The 22,150-nt window shown below is 44.2% G+C and overlaps 1 protein-coding gene and 1 long non-coding RNA gene across 3 annotated transcripts in view; one reads left to right on the top strand and one right to left on the bottom strand.

Annotated features, from left to right (window-relative positions):
- Positions 1–22,150, top strand: part of SLC23A1 (solute carrier family 23 member 1) — a 1,686,654-nt gene that overhangs the window by 497,662 nt on the left and 1,166,842 nt on the right. For both annotated transcript variants that reach the window (XM_073620757.1, XM_073620758.1), the window contains exon 7: positions 5,810–5,991. In XM_073620757.1, coding sequence (XP_073476858.1) covers positions 5,810–5,991 — 182 coding nt within the window. The remainder of the gene's footprint in view (positions 1–5,809; positions 5,992–22,150) is intronic.
- LOC141134580 (uncharacterized) lies at positions 13,553–14,693 on the bottom strand. Its single transcript, XR_012243218.1, has 4 exons — positions 14,536–14,693; positions 14,349–14,447; positions 13,913–14,011; positions 13,553–13,768 (listed from the first exon to the last, which is right to left on the bottom strand). It is a non-coding gene; the product is annotated as an uncharacterized lncRNA (long non-coding RNA).

Raw genomic sequence — 22,150 nt, 5'->3', positions numbered from 1 at the left:
CCTCCAGACCGTACCCCATCCAATTCACCAGGTACTGTATGTGCCCACGGAAACTATGGGAGTCAACAATGGATTGTACTTCATACGCCTCATGGTTCTCAACCTGTATAGGGTGAGGACGTGGCACCAAGGTGGTAAAGCGGTTGCAGACCAAAGGTTTCAATAAGGAGACATGAAACACATTAGAGATGCACATACTAGGAGGAAGGCCCAATGCGTAAGCCACTGGGTTAATCCTGCGAAGGATACGAAAAGGCCCAATAAACCAAGGTGCGAATTTCAAAGAAGGAACACGAAGTCGGAGGTTGCAAGACGACAGCCAGACTCTGTCCCCAACCAGGTAGGAAGGCGCAGGAAGGCGTCTGCGGTCAGCATGGAGTCTGTACCTATTGTTAGCATGTCACAAAGCCTCCTGGACTTGTGCCCAAGTGGAACAAAGGCCACGTAGATGCTCCTCTAATGCAGGACAACTCTGCGGAACAAATGACGCAGGCAACACGGAAGGTTGGAAACCATATTTCGCCATAAATGGGGACAAATGGGAAGCTGAATTCAAGGCACTATTGTGAGCAAACTCCGCCCACGGTAAGAGGTCTGACTAGTTGTTATGATGGTCAGAAATATAGCAACGTAGGAATTGCTCCAAGGACTGATTGGCTCGTTCTGCGGCCCCATTAGACTGTGGGTGATACGCAGAGGAGAAAGCAAGCTAGAACCGAGACACAAACTGACTACCCCATATGTGACAATCACCTTGGGTAGCCCATGTAAGCGGAAGATCTCCCGAGCAAAAATAGAAGCCAGTTCCTTAGAAGTAGGCAACTTCTTGAATGGAATACAATGCAACATTTTTGAGAACTGGTCAACCACCATAAGGATAACTCCACAATCCACAATGAAATCCATAGACAGGTGGGTCCAGGGCCTCTCTCCATTGGGTATGGGTTGTAGGAGGCCCACTGGAAGGTGTCATGGAGTCTTACTCTGAGCACACACGGAACAGGCAGCTACGAAGGCGGTTACATCAGCACGTAGACTAGGCCATCAGAATTGTTGGGAAATGGCCCAAAAGAGTTGATTTTTCCCAGCAAGAATTTCGTCACCCAAAGGAGAAGTAAGATTGGTGCGAACGGTAGCTAGAATACGGTCAGGAGGAATCACAGGAACCGGAACCGACTCCATCTTGGAAGTGGAGGAAAATTGTTGTGACAAGGCGTCAGCCCTTACATTCTTAGTACCTGGTAAGAATGAGACAATGTAATTAAAACTCGACAAGAAAAGAGCCCATCACGCCCTTCTAGGAGAGAGGCGCTTAGCCTCAGACAAGAATGTGAGATTCTTATGGTCAGTAAGAATGAGAACCGGCACAGTGGTACCTTCAAGAATGTCTCCATTCTTTCAGGGCTAAAATGATCGCCAACAGCTCTCTGTCACCAATCTCGTAATTGTACTCTGCCGGTGACAATTTCTTGGAAAAGTAGACACACGGATGCATAACGCACTCAGAGTTAGATTGTTGAGACAGAAGGGCGCCAACTCCAGTCTCAGAAGCATCATCTTCTAGAATAAAAGGCAACATAGGATCAGGGTGTGCCAATACAGGAGCAGAAACAAAGGCAGCCTTGAGACTCTCAAAGACCTTAATGGACTCTGGAGACCAACTCTGTGGGTTGCCGTCTTTCCTGGTCATATCAGTCAGGGGCTTGACCAGAGACGAGAAGTTACAAATAAACTTCCGATAATAGCTGGAAAAGCCAAGAAAACGCTGCAGAGTACGTAAACCCACGGGTCGAGGCCACTGTAGGACCGCTGAAAGCTTCTCTGGGTCCATCGAAAAACCAGCAGTGGAAATGACATAGCCCAGGAATTTAACCTTTTCACAATGGAATTCACACTTTTACAATTTACAATAGAGATTGTTCTCTCTTATTCTCTGAAGCACACGACAGACATCTGTGTGGTGGCTCTCCAGGGACTTGGAAAATATGAGGATATCGTCTAGATAAACCACCACACATAACTGCAACAAATCTCGGAGGACATCATTGATGAACTCCTGGAAAACTGCCGGAGCGTTACAAAGGCCAAAAGGCATTACAAGATACTCATAATGACCTGATCTGGTATTAAACGCAGTTTTCCATTCGTCGCCCTCCTTAATCCTGATGACATTGTATGCCCCTCTCAAATCAAGCTTCGTGAAAACCGTTGCTCCCTTGAGGCGGTCAAATAACTCCGTAATCAACGGAATGGGATAGGCATTCTTAATCGTGAAACGATTGAGACCCCTATAAATCGATACAAGGTCTCAGCTCACCACTCTTCTTCTTAACAAAAAAGAAACCAACACCAGCAGGAGACAAGGATTTGCGGATGAAACCTTGAGAAAGTGCATCTGCAACATACTCCTCCATGGCCTTATTCTCCAAGACCGACAAAGGGTAAACCCGGCCATGAGGGGGTATGGCACCATGTTGAAGGTCAATTGTGCAATCATACGACCGGTGTGGAGGCAAAGTACCGGTTTGACTTTTGTTAAAGACATCGCTAAAATCGCGGTATTCCTCCGGCAGGGAGGAGAGTGAAAAGGTGCACAGGACCTTGGCTGCCTTCTGGAAGCATCTCTTACTACACTGTGGCGACCAGGACAGAACCTCAGCATGGAGCCAATCAAAAGAAGGGTTGTGCCTTTGTAACCAAGGATAACCAATAACCAGTGGAAACTTAGGTGAGGAAATAACTTGGAATTGGATTATCTCATGGTGAAGGGCCCCTACGGCCATGGACAACAGAACAGTCTCATGAGTCACATGGGCAGGCTGTAGAGGTCTCCCATCAAGAGCCTCAATGGCAAGTGGAGTGTCATGCAGCTGCAGTGGAATCGAGTGCTTTGATACAAAGGCAGCATCAATGAACAGGCCTGCAGCCCCAGAGTTGATTAGAGCCTGTATCTCGACGGACGACTCAGCTTAAGAAAGGGTAACCGAAACCAGGGGCTTATCCTTCAGGAAAACTGGAGACGAAACAACGCCACCTAAGGTCTGTCCGTGACAGGACTTCAAGGTTCGGGCTGTCCCTGGACGGATAGGACAAGACTTCAAAAAGTGACCAGCCTGGCCACAAAGGCACAATCTCTCCCTCCTCCTAAGGACTCTCTCATCTGCAGAGAGACGCGTGAAGCCCAAGTGCATGGGTTCATCTCCACAGACCGACTTGGTACCAGGAGGCATGGGAGGTGAGGGAGGCAAGGGTGGGACTGCAAAGCTCAGAGACAAATGTAAAAGGAGGCTTGCGCCAGCACTCCTCCTTAAAAGAGAGTCTTTCTCTGAGTCTGGAGTCAATGAGGATGGCAAATGTGATCAACCTCTCCAGCTCAGTGGGTATATCTTGGGCTGCTATCTCATCCTTGATGTTATCCGAGAGACCATGAGAGAAGGCAGCCACGTGGGCCTCATTGTTCCAAGCAACCTCTGCTGCCAGAGTACAGAATTCAATGGCGTAATCGGCAACAGTTCTCGTACTCTGTTTGATGGACATGTGGCTCTTGGCAGCAGAAGCAGAGTGTGCGGAAACGTCAAATACCCTTTTGAAGGAAGCCACAAATTCTGGGTAACTCAGGACCACTGGTTTTTGCATCTCCCATAGAGGGTTTGCCCAGGCCAAGGCTCTATCAGAAAGCAAAGATATCATGAAACCTACTTTGCTTCTGTCTGTGGGAAACGCCTGGGGCAGCATCTCAAAGTATATCTCAACCTGGTTGAGAAACCCTCTGCATTGAACTGGATCACCCCCAAATCTCTGGGGAAGCAGAGCGGAACCAGACATGCCTCTTACAGAGGTAATACTCGAGGCGGGTGCCTGCACAGAGACTGGAGCAGCAGCAGGGATGGCCTGCAACACAGGTTGTACTGGAGCAGCCATAGTGGAAGATTCCAGGTGAGCCGTGCGACTCAGGAGCGTCTGTACAAAATATTTTACAGCGCGCACATACAAGAATGACATTTCCTGCAGGGCTACTTAAAAACACCTGAACATATTCAAAAAATACGGGGGTTTGGTCACACTATATGGTCATATAGTGCTAAGCCCACTTACTGCGACAAAGAGCATTTGTAACGCCAACCTGGAAAAAATATTACTAACAAGTGGACTGACTGCATCTTCTGAATTCATGGCCTTCGCCTACTGTCAGAAATCATGAATCAGACCAAGACAGAAGTACAGTTAATCACACTTATTTAATGATAATAAAAAGGTAAACAGAGTAAGCCTAGTCAATACATAGCCAGAGTTCAGTAACCAGATCGGGTAGTCAGCCAATGCCAAAGTCAGAGAGCCAGAGATCAACGTAGTAGTACAGTAAGCAGGATCAGGAGCCAGAAGGGACATCAGCCGAGCAAGTATCAACAGGAACGCAGGAGAAAGTCTCTGAGATGTGACCAAAGGCGAAGGCAGAGATGAAGTGAGCTGGACGACTTTAAGTAGCCAGGACTGCCGAGCAGATCATCAACAGCTGAGTCACTGTGGAGAGAAAGGAGCTAGCAATTAGCCGACAGCTGAGCGGCCAGCTCAGAGAAGGAAGGGCTGAGCCCAGCCCTGATGGTATTACTGTGACAGTAATATATGAAGCTGACAAGTGGGGGACAGTAATAAATTAGGCTGACAAGTGGGGGTCCGGGAGACTTTATTTTTTATTGCCCCCCCAGGGCTGGGTCCACTTTGTCAGCCTCATTTATTACTGTACTGTCCCCAGCCTCAGTGCCCCGACTTGTCACCTGACCTGGCTGCTCCAAATTGATTTGCTCACCTTCTAAGCTGGATGCTGGACTTGTCTTGTGTGGTGGTGAGCAGTTGATTGAGCGCCAGTCTATGTTCGTTCCCTGATTCAGGCTGCAGGCAGTCTGGCTGGGGGGCCCTCCTCAGGCAGTCGGGTGGCTCAGGCCACAGGAGGGAGGAGAAGAAGTCGGGCAATGCGCTGCGGATTCGGGACGGCCGCTGGGCAGCTAAGCAGTGGTTCTGGATCTAAGCCAGACAGCACTGCAGAATGCTGGAGGAGTCAGGACTCAGGAGGAGACACTGTTATGCTCTCTGGGCTGGCTGCTCTCTTTGCTGCTGCCGCCATGCAGCCTGGAGAAGGAGAGGAGGTGGGCGGTCTTGGAGGCTAGCTCAGGGCAGCTTTGGGTAAAGGCCTCATTCTGAGAGATGTGAATCTCTCTGCGAATGTGACGTCACTGGTTGCTAGACGCCATGCGGGGCGGCCCTAGCAACCAGTTTAGCAATAGTTTATTAAGGTGGCTGTGTGTCCTTATTTAATTCCGGGACACTGTAGCGTCCCGGAATGAAGGTACCCAGGACACGGGACACAAATATGAATTGTGGGATAATCCCGGGCAATCCGGGACACCCTAGTGGTAACACGTGCAACAGAAAGGGACACAAAAATGAAGGGTTTCATATCACTTTAAAGTAAACACATTAGAAAGTGTATTGCACGCTATGTATGATTATTTTCTTTGCTCTGAACAACACACAGGGGGTTAGAGGAGGATGAATTACAATATATCATGGAAAGGTATGAGTGCCAAGTAGGGCACGGTGTTTAATTTGCAAAAGCTTAAGCATCTAAAGGCTGTATATTGAGAAACAATATCTGGATCTAAAAATGCCTATGTGGGTCCTGTTTGCCATAAGTCAATTGGTTTAAAGCATACCTTAACTAAGGGGAGTCTGCCATGCAAATTTATATTGAGTGCTACATCAGTGAACATCTGGTGCAATCTGTGTAATATTTTGTTCTTTTAATTTACAGATACAGGGGGCAATTATAGTGTCAAGTTTGTTTGAAATCGTTATTGGCATTGTTGGTTTACCTGGGGCACTGCTCAACTATATTGGACCTCTCACTGTTGCGCCAACAATATCCCTGATTGGACTTTCTGTGTTTGAAGCTGCAGGACAAAGAGCTGGGACTCACTGGGGCATATCAGTTCTGTAAGTGTTGGATCAAATATTTGTTTCATGCGTTTTTTTCATTATGTAATTTAAATAGTATGTTTTGGGGCTGTTCTGGCCCAAGGTAAATTTATTATCTGTTCATAAACTGGAGTTGAAGGGTATAGATGGAAGAACAATTTAACCTCCAAATCTCTAGTGGGTGTGGTCCTGGAATTTGAGAATTTCTGTGTTATATTTCTTATGGCATAATACAGTAGATTTCATTCTATAATAAAATCTCAATATTACTGTGAGTTTCCTTGTAGATTAGGATGACACTGTTCTTCAGCGGAAAAAAAAATGGTTTGGGATGGTTGATGCCCTGGATGCTGTCACAGAGCACCATAATGTGTTTCTTAAAATGCATTTTTTCTGAAACTCCTTCCCAGTTAACAGATGTAATGATGCTCTTGATAACTTGGATGAGTCACTTCATTTTGGAAAATGTGTTTTAAAGGAAATGGGATGCCGTTTTTTTATTATTTTTATAAGACTTCCACAGAGTGATGAACCTATGAAAAAAAACATAGATTTGTATACTACATGCCAGTCATTTCATAGAACCATGTAAAAGGAAATCTGCTCTATGAAAATCTAAATGGGTCAGAGTGAACCCATGAGGATTTCCATGAAAAAAGGAAAAATTTCCTTTAAGCACAGAACCTGCTTTCTAAGAAAAGCAAGATCCAGAAGCACTTATAGCAAAATGATCCCCAATCCTTCCGATCAGTGACTGTTTTCTTTCTTAAGGTGTTCATATAGTCCTTTGCCTGGAACACCCCCATTCTATGCATGAAGGTAAAAACCTTCTGTTTGCAGCTTCCACCCCCCCCCCCCCCCCCCCAAATACTTACCCGAGGCTTATCTCGATCTAGCATGAACAATTTATAGGGGGGGGGGGGGGCACATGAGATATCACAGTCAAAACTGGGGGGCACTAATAATAACAAAATACAGTAATGTGGTATGCAATGATACCTTTTTATTGTACTAACCTAACATTTAAAAGACACACTTTCAAGAGTTTTCCTTTCTTCCTCATGTATTGCTTCAGACCCGAGAAAGAGAGGAAAACTTCTAAAAGCCTTTCTTTATAGTTTAAAGCAATTTCAGAAAACACCAGGGCTGTGTAAATAATCCCCTATGTTAAATATGTCACTAATGAATAGGGATGAGCTTCATGTTCGAGTCGAACCCATGTTCGACTCGAACATTGTGTGTTCGGTCATTCGCCAAATTACGAACGATATGGGCCATTCGCGCCGAATTCGAGTGGTGCGTCATGGCCCATAATTCACTGCGGCATCGCAGTGCATTGCTGGCTGATGATTAGTCAAGCATGCACTGTGACCCGCATGCTTGGCCAATCACAGCACCGTCTGTACAGAGAGCCATAATTGGCCAAAGCCAGGGTGGCTTTGGCCAATTATGACTCAGGGGGTTTAGTACACGCCCCACACTATATAAAGTCGCCTGCAAGGCGGCCCTGAGTAGTGTGTTCCGGTGTTGAGAGAGAGAGATAGATAGATAGAAATAGAGACAGTGTCATTTGATTTAAGTTAGATAGAGTAGGCAGGTGAGTCAGTTAGCTGCACTTATAGTGTATTGTGTATATATATATATATATATATATATATATATATACACACACACATACATACACACACACACACATACATACACACACACACACTGTATTCAGTTTAGCTAGATCTGTTCCCGTTATTCTCCTCCTACTACTGACAGGCAGGCGTTTTTACAGTATTTACAGCTACCTGAAGAAAATTGCTGGTGTTCTTCTGATCTTATTAGTCCTATTAGCTGCAGTATTTACAAGTTAGTGTAGTGCATCCTCTGCACAGTGTGCACCTAAAGCTACCTGAAGAAAATTAGTGGTGTTCTTCTGATCCTATTAATACCATAGGCAGGCAGCTACTGTATTTACAGTTAGCGTACAGTGTCCTCTGCACAGTGTGCACCTAAAGCTACCTGAAGAAAATTAGTAGTGTTCTTCTGATCCTATTCATACCACAGGCAGGCAGCTACAATATTTACAGTTATGCCCCGTACACACGGTCGGATTTTCCGACGGAAAATGTGTGATAGGACCTTGTTGTCGGAAATTCCGACCGTGTGCAGGCTCCATCACACATTTTCCATCTGATTTTCCGACACACAAAGTTTGAGAGCAGGCTATAAAATTTTCCGACAACAAAATCAGTTGTCGGAATTTCCGATCGTGTGTACATAAATCCGACGCACAAAGTGCCACGCATGCTCAGAATAAATAAAGAGATGAAAGCTATTGGCTACTGCCCAGTTTAGAGTCCCGACATGCGTGTTTTACGTCACCACATTCAGAACGATCGGATTTTCCGACAACTTTGTGTGACAGTGTATATGCAAGGCAAGTTTGAGCCAACATCCGTTGGAAAAAATCCTAGGATTTTGTTGTCGGAAAGTCCGATCAACGTCCGACCGTGTGTACGGGGCATAAGTGTAGTGCATCCTCACAGTGTGCACCTAAAGCTACCTGAAGACAATTGCTGTTGTTCTGCTTCTATTAATACCACAGGCAAGCAGCTACAGTATTTACAGTTAGTGTACTGTGTCCTCTGCACAGTGTGCACCTAAAGCTACCTGAATAAAATTGGTGGTGTTCTGATCCTATTAATACCACAGGCAGGCAGCTACAATATTTACAGTTAGTGTAGTGCGTCCTCTGCACAGTGTGCACCTAAAGCTACCTGGAGACAATTGCTGTTGTTCTGCTCCTATTAATACCACAGGCAGGCAGCTACAGTATTTACAGTTAGTGTACTGCGTCCTCTGCACAGTGTGCACCTAAAACTACCTGTGAAGACAATTGCTTGCCTTCCAGCAAACGTCCTAGCAATATGAAGGCTAGAGGAACGCCTGTGCTCAGAAGGGCCGTCCGGCGCACGCGCATGCGCAATAGCGAGATTAGCGGCACGTGGGCGCACGTGCAATAGCGCAAATTGCGTCGCGCGCCCCCTGTGACAGCACTTGCCGCCAAGATGTGCTATTTAAAGAGGACTGATGCCTTGCTGTCCGGTCTTCAGCGTTCCTGAAGAACCCTGCTGCCCTGTTACCTTGTTACCTGAATCTATTATCTTACTTGGCCTTTTCCTGACTTCCCTGTACACCTAGCCGACGGATCGGCTATTAAATCTGGGCCTGTAACACAAGAGGCGGTTCCTCTAACCATCGGGAACTACTCTGTCTTGACATCATCGAGTCTCCCTTGTTTCCCATCATAATGGGCATGCCCTGGCTCAAAGCCCATAGTCCACAGTTGACTGGTCTATTAGAAAAATCAGTTTTCACTCCCCCTACTGCCGTCAGCATTGCCTACAGGGAGCTACCGACGTCCGTCTTCCTTGCTGTGTCTGGAAACCGATGCTGAGACCTGCCAAGCCGTCCCAGAAGCATACCATAGTTTTCTGGATGTGTTCAGCAAAAAGGGGGCAGAGACACTTCCTCTACATAGACCCTATGACTGCCCGATTGAACTTCTCCCCGGAGCAGAGATCCCCTTTGGGAGAATTTTTCCCTTAACCAAACTGGAGCTAGGTACTCTTAAAAACTACATTGATGATAATCTGAAGAAAGGGTTTATACGCCCCTCCACCTCCACAGCAGGAGCAGGAATTTTCTTAGTGGAAAAGAAGGATAACTCCCTACGCCCCTGCGTAGATTATCGGACCTTAATAAAATTACAATAAAAAACTGGTACCCCCTACCTTTGGTACCTGAACTCTTTCAGAGACTCGGAACTGCATCTATATTTACCAAACTGGATCTTCGCTGAGCCTACAACCTAGTCCGAATCGGGGATGAATGGAAGACTGCCTTCCGTACCCGCTTCGGACACTTTGAGTATCTTGTAATGCCCTTTGGGTTATGTAATGCTCCTGCCACTCTCCAGCATTTTGTTAATGATATTTTTAGAGACTACCTTGATCTGTTCATCATAGTTTACCTGGATGACATCTTGATTTTTTCCCCCTCTCTGTCTATCCACCGGGAGCATGTCAAAAAAGTTCTAACTCGGCTTCGCCAACATGGCTTGTACGCCAAACCTGAGAAGTGCGAGTTCGAACGCCAAAGCATTCAGTTTCTGGGCCTGATTATTTCTATAGATGGTGTCAAGATGGATCCGCAGAAGGTCTCCGCCATCCTGGATTGGCCAGCCCCTACAGATAAGAAGGGAGTTCAGCGCTTTGTGGGTTTTTCGAATTTCTATCGCAAGTTTATCAGGGGATTTTCTCCCATCATCTCCCCCATCACAATACTGACTCGGCAAGGTACCCGGTTCCAATGGTCCCCTGAGGCTCAAGCTGCTTTCACCTCCTTGAAAGATCAGTTCGTGTCAGCTTCTGTCCTGAAGCATCCTGACCCAGCTTTACCTTACATACTGGAGGTAGACGCCTCCGAGATAGCAGTAGGGGCAGTACTTTCACAGAGACAAGGATCCAAGGCTCTATTACATCCAGTGGCCTTCTACTCCCGCAGGTTAACAGAAGCTGAGAAGAATTACGACATTGGGGACAGGGAGCTACTTGCAATCAAAGCCACACTTGAAGAATGGCGCTACCTCTTGGAAGGAGCGGCCCACCCTATTCTGGTGTACACCGACCACAAAAATTTAGAGTACCTGAAAGTTGCCAAGAGATTGAAACCACGTCAGGCCAGATGGGCTATCTTCTTTACTAGGTTTGCTTTCCACATCACTTACAGACCAGGATCAAAAAAACCAAACCGGATGCACTGTCTCAGATGTTCAGCGAACCTGAAGTTCCTTCTTCTCCAGATACCATTCTTGCTCCTGGAAATTTTCTCATGCTTCAAGGAGACCTACTGTCCCAAATCAAACAGGCATCTTCAATGGTTCCCCATCCGAAAGACATCACTCTACAGTCCAGAGATGACTTATTATGGTACAAAGACAGAATTTTTGTGCCACAACAAACACGGGTTGCCGTCCTCAAATCTTGCCATGACCATGAACTAGCTGGCCACTTTGGTATACACAAGACCTTTGAACTCCTCCAACGCACGTTCTGGTGGCCTCAGCTATTAAAAGATTGCAGACGCTATGTGGAATCGTGCATCACCTGCATTCAGAACAGGGACAGCAAGACCAAGGCTTGGGGGCTGCTAAGACCTCCCCCTGTTCCAGGAAGGACAAGGAAGATTGATCTCCATGGATTTAAATTGTTGAATTACCACCATCAGAAGACTACACCACTATCTTCGTAGTGGTCGACAGACTTTCCAAAATGGCTCACTTCCTGCCTATGAAGGGTACCCCCTCTGCTTCTGAAACCGCAGGGGTCTTTGTTAAAGAGATTGTAAGACTCTACGGTATACCTGCAAACATCGTATCTGATCGGGGGGTACAATTTACATCCAAATTCTGGAGAGCTCTATGCGAATCCCTGAAGATTGACCTTTCTTTCTCCTCTACTTACCACCCCCAGACTAATGGTCAGACTGAACGAACAAATCAAACCCTTGAGCAATACTTACCATGCTATTCTTGTTTTTCTCAGGATGACTGGGTACCCCTATTACCTCTTGCCGAGTTCGCCTATAATAATTCTGTTCGTTCTGCAACCAGTCTCCATTTTTTGCGAACTATGGTTTCCACCCCTTGTTTTTATCTAACAACGTTCCAGAGTGTGCAGTACCGGCTGCCCAAGAAGCCTTGAGTTTTTTTTTTATCACAAATAACAGGCTACTCCAAGAGACAATGGCAAGAACTCAGTAACAAAGACATTTGACAGAAAAAGGAGAGGGGAGCTTGACCTGAAAACTGGAGATCAAGTCTGGCTGTCCACCCTGAATCTGAAGCTAGCATGCCCATCCAGGAGATTGGGCCTAAGTTTGTGGGTCCCTTCCCAGTGGTAAGAAAAATCAATAACGTGGCTTATGAATTGAAACTACCAGAGTCATTTCGTATACACCCAGTTTTTCATGTGGCTTTACTTAAACCCTCAGTCCCAGACCCCTTCCTCAACCGCAACACCGGTCCTCCTGAACCTGTGCTCATCAACGGTGAAGAAGAATTTGAGGTTGAATCAATCATAGATTGCTGGAAGAGAATATGAAGGCTAGAGGAACGGCTGTGTTCAGAAGGGCCACCTGGCGCACGTGCAATAGCGCGAATAGCGGCGCGCGGGCGCACGCAAGAGTGCGCTCGTGCCCCCTGTGACAGCACTTGGCGCCAAGATGGGCTATTTAAACAGGACTGATGCCTTGCTGTCCGGTCTACAGCGTTCCTGAAGACCCCTGCTGCCCTGTTACCTGAATCTATTATCTTACTTGGCCTGTTCCTGACTTCTGTTTGCTGCCTGCCCCGATCCCAGCTTGGACTTTGACTATTCTTTGGATTGCCCTTCTGTACCTGATCTGCCCGCCTGTGTTTTGACCCGGCTTGTCTACACCTCACTGCTGCCCGCATCCTGCTGCTGGACTACAGTACAACTCCCTGCTGTCTGCATCCTGCTCCTAGACTACAGCACACCTCCCTGTCTGTCTGCATCCTGCTGCTGGTCTACAGCACACCTCCCTGCCTGTCTGCATCCTGCTGCTGGACTACAGTATACCTCCCTGCTGTCTGCATCCTGCTGCTGGACTACAGTATACCTCCCTGCTGTCTGCATCCTGCTACTGGACTACAGGACACCTCCCTGCCTGTCTGCATCCTGCTGCTGGACTATGAAGCACCTCCCTGCTGATTACAGGATCCAGCCCTCTACTCCAGCCTTCCAGTCAGGGACTTGTGCCCCTTTGTACTCTCGAACCCCTGTCAACACTACCAGGGGTTCCCGAGTCAGAGGTATAAAAGAGGCCGTTCCCTGCATTCTGGGCTCTACCTACCAGGTACGTGACATGATCCTATATTAATACCACAGGCAGGCAGCTACAGTATTTACAGTTAGTGTACTGTGTCCTCTGCACAGTGTGCACCTAAAGCTACCTGAATAAAATTGGTGGTGTTCTTCTGATCCTATATTAATACCACAGGCAGGCAGCTACAGTATTTACAGTTAGTGTGCTGCGTCCTCTGCACCTAAAGCTACCTGAAGAAAATTGCTGCTGTTCTGCTCCTATTAATACCACAGGCAGGCAGCTACAGTATTTACAGTTCGTGTACTGTGTCCTCTGCACAGTGTGCACCTAAAGCTACCTGAAAAAAATTGCTGTTGTTCTGCTCCTATTAATACCCACAGGCAGGCAGGTACAGTAGTTAGTGTATTGTGTCCTCTGCACAGTGTGCACCTAAAGCTACCTGAAGACAATTGGTGGTGTTCTGATCCTATTAATACCACAGACAGGCAGCTGCAGTATTTACAGTTAGTGTACTGCATCCTCTGCACAGTGTGCACCTAAAGCTACCTGAAGAAAATTGCTGTTCTGCTCCTATTAATAGCACAGACAGGCAGCTACAGTATTTACAGTTACGAGTGGATAGGAGGACAAGGGATTATAGAGGTGCTAAGGCAAAGAATGTGAAAATGAGATAGAAATATAAAAATTACAAATAATACTTTATTTCACAAAATTCAATACATAAGGAGAGCAGTAAAATCATTAACAGCAAAAAACATGTATATCGTAATATGACCCAAGTGCAGTGGGGTGGGCCAGGTGGAAGCGGCCTTCAAGGCAAGAGCTCAGTTTTCTACATGTTTCGCCAAAACATTGGCTTCCTCAGGGAATGAGAGCTTATGCAGTATATAAGAATCTATGCATGGAAATACAAAAACAATGTAAACAAACAAAACAAAAGCAATGAACAATTATAAACATTACTGTATATTGAAATGTGAGGCTGGACAATCTCACACAGGGAGGTGGCCCTAAAGTAGCCCCATAGTCCCGAACATACCTGAACACCAGACACCCAGGGGAAAACCGGCAGGGGACCCCCAGCCGAGGGAGGAACGGACTGCACCGTATTTATGCTTGCAGGGGGCACATAAAAGACCTGGCGATTGAATGTATTAGAAATTAGGGAATGGTAGTAGCTGAATAGGCGTGAAATATATGTAAGACATTTGGTTCTAAAAAACATAGGGTAATGCACTGTGCATAGGTTAGATAGGGCATAAAAGGCCTCAAAAGAACTCACTCTTTAAAAACAAGTTGATTGGTGAAGGGAAAACACCTGAGGATGGATTAAAAAAACAAGCATGGACAACTGGTAGAAATGTAAGATTATGGTCTGAAAATACATAGGGGAAAATGAGCCAGTTAGCCTAAAAAGGATAGTTTAACAACAGTCATATCAAGGGATTGGAAAAAAATGACCAAATACTGCTTACCTAATAAGTTATTTGCAAGGCATGTGACTGTCACCAATCAGTGTTCACATAGCTAGCATAGAAGTAAGAGACTAGGCAATGGCAGAGAGTTGATATGTCCTGGGAGAGGGTGAATAAGGGCTAAATTAGAAATGACAAAACGGATTGTTTAGAGATAGCTGTGGGGTGAGTAGCCATTAGTAATTACCTTGTCAGCTTGTGCATAGCAAGTACAGGCGTTTTCCTTGTCCAGCTGTGGAATGGACAGGCCGGCTTCTTATATCCCCCCCCCCCACACCTGATCCAATGACGATCAGATGTGCGGACGCTGAAGAAAGGCATCCGCGCATGCGCACTGGGTAGCCCCACGGAGCCTACAAGATCCGTCATGCACCGCGCGCGCATGCTCAAACTACACGGCCCCTGTGTGGCCAATGGGAGAGTGGGAAGGCCGTGAAGCCGAAGATCCAACGGCGCTGCCCAAACCCGATTAGCAGATGGAATAAGGGAGGCCGGGCAGTGCGAGCGATGCGCAGACACCTAGGGCAGACAAGTATGTTCTGCCCTGGGCGTCCATACAAGCAACAGCGCAAGCTCCGCCCATCCCGGCAAGAGGCCAAAGCCAAGCCCTCCTGAAGAATGAAAGGGGACAGGGAATGCAGGATATCAGGGGATGGGACCCCCCAGTAGTGAGATAGGACGTGGGGAGAGGCGCCGGGTGAGGAGAATAAACCCCAAAAGGCCCAACGATCCCATAGGTCTCTGGGGACGAAGGGAATGTCCCTGCGCATCCCCCCACGTGGTCCAGCCACAAAGACCATAGAGTGCATAGAGAACCACAAGGTCCCAGTATGAACAAAAAATAATAAATAGAACAATAAATTTGAAAAGACAAATCCAAATCAAATATAAACGTCAAAGGAGAACACTAGAGTAGATGGGTATCAATTATACAGTATCACAAGAATAAATATACAGGATAAATATTGATCTGGACACTTATGCAAGTCGCTATTTGTATTATGGTGAAATAGCTAAGACTGTATAAGAGGAAAACAATAACATACCATGGCAGAGAGATTGGGAAAAAGAGAAGGGAGAAAGGGGAGAGAGAAAGGAGAGGAAGGGAAAAGAGGAAAAATGGAGAGGATACTATAAATGGCGTGAGTGACGGGGGACAAATAGCAACAAGATCCCTGGGTCAATGTTATAAGGCAAAATGTGATAAACTAAAGGGTATCCTGACTCACAAAAAAGGTTTAAAACTTATATGTTCATTGAGCCCCGGAAACTTTGTGGCCTGTAAGGTATGGATCCATTTTGTTTCTAGCTGTAGTAATCTATTATCAATACTCGCGCCTCTAGCATGTGACGGGACATGCTCGAGTGCGGAGAATTGGATAACATGGGGATCAAAATTATGGTGGGTAGCAATATACCGATTGATGGCTGTGGTGGTAGTATTTTTGAATAAAGGTTTGATATGGTCACGAATGCGAACCTGGAAAGGACGCTTGGTTTTTCCCATGTAGTATGAGCCACAACGGCATTGAGCCAAGTATACGACTCCCACGGTGGCGCAGGTGACTCGATATTTAACACTGTGAATTAGTCCATTGGGCAGAACCAGTTCTCGGGAATTGGTTACAAAAAGATACAAACATCACATTTGCCACACTGGTATGTTCCAGTGCTATTGAAAACATGTTGTGTGTCAATTGAATGGTGGCTTTTAATTAGTCGGTCTCGAAGTGAGGTAGATCGGCGATAGGTAATGTCAGGGTAGACTTTGACATGTTTTGCGATTGTGGGATCCGCCGTTAATAAAGGACAGAATATAACCAGCTGATTTTTTCAGCATTCCAAAAGGGTACGATTGACTCTAATACATGGAACTTTCTAAATGTCAGGGAACCAAAAACCCCCACCTTTTATTCTCTGCCCAAACTTCACAAGTCTTTAACTCACCCACCAGGCCGCCCTATAGTTTCTGGACGACAATGCCTCACTGAACATGCTAGCGCATTAGTTGACAAGTATTTAGCGCCTCACGTTACCTCCTTGCCTCCTTATATAAAAGACACTATCCATCTCCTCCGCATTTTAGATGGCAAATTCCTACCAAAAAACACTTGGCTGGTAGCCTTATGCCGCGTACACACGGTCGGACTTTTCGTCTACAAAAGTCCAACGGACGCTGACGGACTAAAGCTGGCTGGTAATCCGATCGTGTGTGGGCTTCTCCGGACTTTCAACGGACTTTTTTAGCCTCAAATCCGACGGACTTTAGATTTGAAGCATGCTTCAAATCTTTACGTCGTAAGTACGACGGACCCCGAAGTCCGCTCGTCTGTATGCTAGTCCGACGGACAAAAAAACGACGCATGCTCATAAGCAAAAACTAAACGGAAGCACTCGGTCTAGTAAAACTAGTGTTCGTATTGTAGGTAGCACATTCATCACGCTGCAAAATCTGGGATCGTTGAATGCAGCGCATTTTATTTCTTCTTTACGAAGGCTCTATAAAGAACGAAGGTGTTTTGCTGTTCATAATCAGAGTTCTCCCAAACTGATTTCTGGATTCTTTTTCTCTTTGATCTCATGAATGATATAGTATGCATTTTAAAAACAATGTTTCCATACTAATAATACTTTTTCCCCTTTTTTTTTTTTAGGTTTGTAAAGTTACCACAAAGAACCCATTATTCTGTTTTTTTTTTTTTATAGTGATTATTTTTTAGTTTTTAGATAAAGTTAACCCAAAGCACCGTTTTTGGTTACGTAAATTTTTGGATTTTCAAGACTTACCACTTGAACATTATTAACATTAGTAATGTATTTTTGGTGTGTTTTTTTTCTAACTCAATGAGATTGTTGTCCCTTGTTAATTTAACATTGTGTGTAAAATCAATGATTTCAAAGAAAAAACATAAAAAGTCTTTTGCTAAACTCAAAAAATGATCCATTTATTCATGGTCAAAATAAAATAAAGAGGAAGTCAACGCTGGAAAAAGTCGGTGTACCAGAAAATTGGGATCTTGCGGAGTCCATATAAGAGGGAGCACAATCTGGTCCAAGAATCCCAGAGATCAACAGCACCAGCAGATGATCTAGATGTCCCCAGACTGTGGTCCTACAACAGCCTGCGTCTTCTGTCAGACCAGACTGAACCCAGGTCATCATTTTCTTCTCTTCCCTGCAGCCTTTCCTCCACGCTGCCCTGCAGCCTTCCCTGTAGCCTTCTTTTGAGGCTGTGGCTCTGGTGTTTCAGTTGTGGCAGGAGGAGGAGGAGGAGGAGGAGGAGGAGGGGGGGCTGCCTCATGTAGTTGGGTGTTTTGTGTTAGCGTGCCCTGCAGCCCCTTATGGATTGTTTCCCCAAATAGGCGCTCACAAATGAGGCGCTGCTCCCTATTCATCTGAAGAAGCCTGCTGGCTAAGTAGCAGCCATAGGATTCTTCCGCTTCGGGGGGGCTCCTTAAAAAACGGGTGGCCTCTTGCATGAGGCGCAGGGATGCGCCCTGTGTGACCATCCCCTTCCTGGCCCTTTTTTTGGGAAGGTGGAGGGGAGGCACTTGGGATTCGGTCAGGCTCCTACTGGGCCCAGCCACCTCACTTGGCCCAGCCACCTCACTTGGCCCAGCCACCTCACTGGGAGCAGCCACCTCACTGGGAGCAGCCACCTCCTGCCTGACACTGGGCCCAGCCTCCTCCAGGATGATGGTGAATCCGGCCTCCTCCAGGCTGTCCATGGGCCTGGTCTCCTCCTGCCTGCCACTTTCCCCACATTCCTCCTGGATGGACTCATCCTGTGTATAAAAAAAGGACAATAGTTTGAGTATATTTTTTTGGGTTCATCAATGACACACAGTTTGCTTCTCATGAATAGCTAATTCAATGTGAATACTTCTCTTTAATAAAAGAGTCTAATCAGACACCCTAATTATTTCAAGCAGGTGCCAAACATATTTAGCCACTACTGTCAATTGATATGTATACCCAATTTTGAGTGCCAAATTATTTTAGACAATTATAACATCCAGTTAACATCATTAATATTAGTACAGTAAATATTTGTTAAAATAATTTACCTGACTCCAGATGGTCATATCTGGTTCATCCAGGATGGAAGACCCAGCTTGCTCCTCATCAGCCTCTGCTGGGGTGGAGGGAAGGGTGGAGGGAAGGGTTGAAAGTGATGGCCTGGCTTCATTCTGGTCATCCAGAAAACGGAGTTGATTATAGTACCACAGCCTGGGTACATAAACATCATCTGCTGATGCTCCTGATCTCCTTGATTCCTGGATCTTCTTATGCTCCCTCTTATACATGTTCCTCAAGACCCCAATTTTCTTGAGCAATGTCTCCATTGTTGCTTCCGGGATGGTCGCCTGGACAAAGGCCAGAAGTCTCTCCAGCGTTGACTTCCTCACATGCTTAGCATAATACTGAGGGTGTTTCACCTCCCACAAATTCCTCATCTCTCGATATTTGGAAATAAAAGATGTAAGGAACTCTGGATCCTTAAATAGGGGATTCATTATATCTGGAAAAGATGAAGTCACAAGACAAAAAACACTTTTATTATAGGTTTCGGCTAACCCCTCATCATCTTCTCCCTATGTAGGCCTCATCAATCTATCAAGCCATATAGGCCGCTTGCTACAAAGTCATGACCATAAAACCCAAAAAAAATATATTTAAAATTACCTTCGTTTTGTAACGTCCTGGTCCACTATCACCTACGCACAGAACGTACGTACGACACGTGCGCAAGGCCCCTCTTTATACACTACGCATGTGTGAAACTCCGCCTGCGTCGCCCGCCCCTGACGTTCGAAATTAACTCATGTTCTCCGCCCCCTAATTCGACGCACAGAACGTACGTACGACACGTGCGCAAGGCCCCTCTTTATACACTACGCATGTGTGAAACTCCGCCTGCGTCGCCCGCCCCTGACGTTCGAAATTAACTCATGTTCTCCGCCCCCTAATTCGACGCACAGAACGTACGTACGACACGTGCGCAAGGCCCCTCTTTATACACTACGCATGTGTGAAACTCCGCCTGCGTCGCCCGCCCCTGACGTTCGATTTTAACTCATGTTCTCCGCCCATTTTTTGTTACGGCGCGTAGTGGAGTTAAAGAATGGCGGAGACACCTGAAATGTTGACGACCTCAGGTAGTGGAGACAGCCCGGAGGCTGGAACGTCAGCGAAATCTATGAGGCCTAGATTTAAGGCCTCTAATATGAGTTTTAAAGAGATGGTGGAGATGGTGGCCATTCTTCACAAAGACGACTATGATGGCAATTATGGGCCGTACGCACGGCCAAATTTGCGCAAGGCCAAAATAATGGCGAAGGTCGTGGAGACTTTGCAGGCATCTTTTGGGGTCCAGCGCTCCAAAGATCAACTGCGAAAAAGATGGTCTGACCTGAAACTCAGGGAGCCGGATCAATACCGACGTATCCGGAAAGTTCTTAAAAAAAGTAAGTACTTGTCGTGTTTTTCTCTTGTGTTTATTACCTTGTATACTGCTCCATGTGCTTTTCCTTCCTATCCGATTTTTTGTTCATCGTTTTAAACGATCTTTTAAGAAACCTCGTTACATATCTATAGATATATATCTATATATACATATACACATATATATACATACATATATATATATATATACATATATATATACACATATATATACACATATATATATATATATATATACATATATATACACATATATATATATATATACATATTATATATATATATATATAACTATAGAGAGAGATATATATATATATATATATATATATATATATATATATATATATATATATATATATATATATATATTGAGAGATAGATATAGATATAGAGATATAGAGAGAGAGAGAGAGAGAGAGAGAAATATATAGAGAGAGAGAGAAATATAGAGATAGGTAGATAGATAGATATAGAAATGTAAAACATTCTTTTTGAAGATTTGAAGTTATCTTAATTTTTTGGCTTTACATTTAGTTAGATATTTAGAGATTTTGTTCCAGATATAGAGAGAGATCAAAAGATTATTAACTATATTTTGAGATATTGATATCTATCTATCCGATATGTCTTTCTAATTTTAAATATTGAGGTAAAATAGGAACTCTACACAAACCACTTCATTACAAATGTTGGAAAATTACTATGTACTAAAATATCTGTGTGCTAATTAGATTATTAATTTTTTGTTTCACATAGGGGAAAAATCACTCAGCCAACAACCAGAAGACAGTCCACCCCAAGCAAAAAATGATTGGGAAATAAGCCCAAGTCCCATTGAGGATGTGGAGCAAGGAGAGGTGGGCGACATGGGCACCCCACCAGGTGAGTGTCTGACACACCAGCTTACGGTAATCTATGCATGGCTGCCTTTTATTTTATGTAATTTTTCTACTCTATTTTAGGTGATCTGGTTGTGCTTGAGTCAAGCAACAGCGCCACCCCCGAGGATGTTCATGAAGTATGCGACATGGGCACCCCACCAGGTCAGTGTTTGAGACACCAGCTTTATGGTAAGGTAAACTTATGTGTGCATATTTCTAAACATATTTTTTTTTTCATTCCACTTTAGGTCCAAGTGACTATTTCACCACAGACAGTGCCCAACGGCTAATTGCTCAAATCATGGCCTGGAATGGGGAGATCGATCAAATGCGGAATCGGCTGGATCGTATGCAGCAGGAAATGAAGGACATGATTGATGTTTTGGGTCGAATCTAAATGCCCTTTTTTAAACCCCAAAACATCAATCATGTCCTTCATTTCCTGTTTTGCTGACCCCATTCTGGGCCTTCTCTTTTTTTTTTTTTGGCAGAACATAAATGGCTGTTTAACCTAATGTAAAAAAGGAGGGCTGTTTCTCGTAAATACCTCAAAAATCCACAAAAAAATAAAAATTGATTTTCAAAAAAACACAAAAAAAAAAAAATAAAAAACTTGATTTTAAAAAACCAAAAAAAATAAAAAACTTGATTTTAAAAAACCAAAAAAAATAAAAAACTTGATTTTAAAAAACCAAAAAAAATAAAAAACTTGATTTTAAAAAACCAAAAAAAATAAAAAACTTGATTTTAAAAAACCAAAAAAAATAAAAAACTTGATTTTAAAAAACCAAAAAAAATAAAAAACTTGATTTTAAAAAACCAAAAAAAATAAAAAACTTGATTTTAAAAAACCAAAAAAAATAAAAAACTTGATTTTAAAAAACCAAAAAAATTAAAAAACTTGATTTTAAAAAACCAAAAAAAATTAATATACAAACTTTATTAAAAAAAAATAATAAAAACAAAAATAACTTGATAAAAAAAAAAACATAAACAAAAAAATTGCTTTAAAAAAAAAAAAAAAAAAAACAAAACTTGATTTTCCCAAAACAAAAAAAAAAGCCTGTTTGTGAAAATCAAAAAGCCAAAAATATTTTTTTGTGGATTAGGTATAAATATTTAGATATAATTATATTTTGCTACATTATTAAGATATCATTCTATTTTTGTCTATGAACATTTTATACTAAATGCAGAACGGAATGCATAACAACCATTAATAAAAACATCTCCTTATAGGAATTAAATAAATGTGTGGTTTGTTATTTCAAGGCTCAGTATCATTTTAGTTATAATTGTAAAAAAGTTGTTTACAGTGGCAATGGAGCTTATTTAGACATTTAAAATTACAATACAGTTGGCACTACAACTGCTCGACCATAACCTAGGAGACAGCCCAAAAGAAAGGCAAGCAATAAATATAATGCAAGATTTCATCAATAATTTTTTTATTGT

The sequence above is a fragment of the Aquarana catesbeiana genome, linkage group LG03, assembly GCF_042186555.1.
Source record: "Aquarana catesbeiana isolate 2022-GZ linkage group LG03, ASM4218655v1, whole genome shotgun sequence".
NCBI lineage: Eukaryota > Metazoa > Chordata > Amphibia > Anura > Ranidae > Aquarana > Aquarana catesbeiana.
Note: the sequence above shows the minus strand (reverse complement) of the source record. Positions and strands in the feature narration are given on the sequence as shown.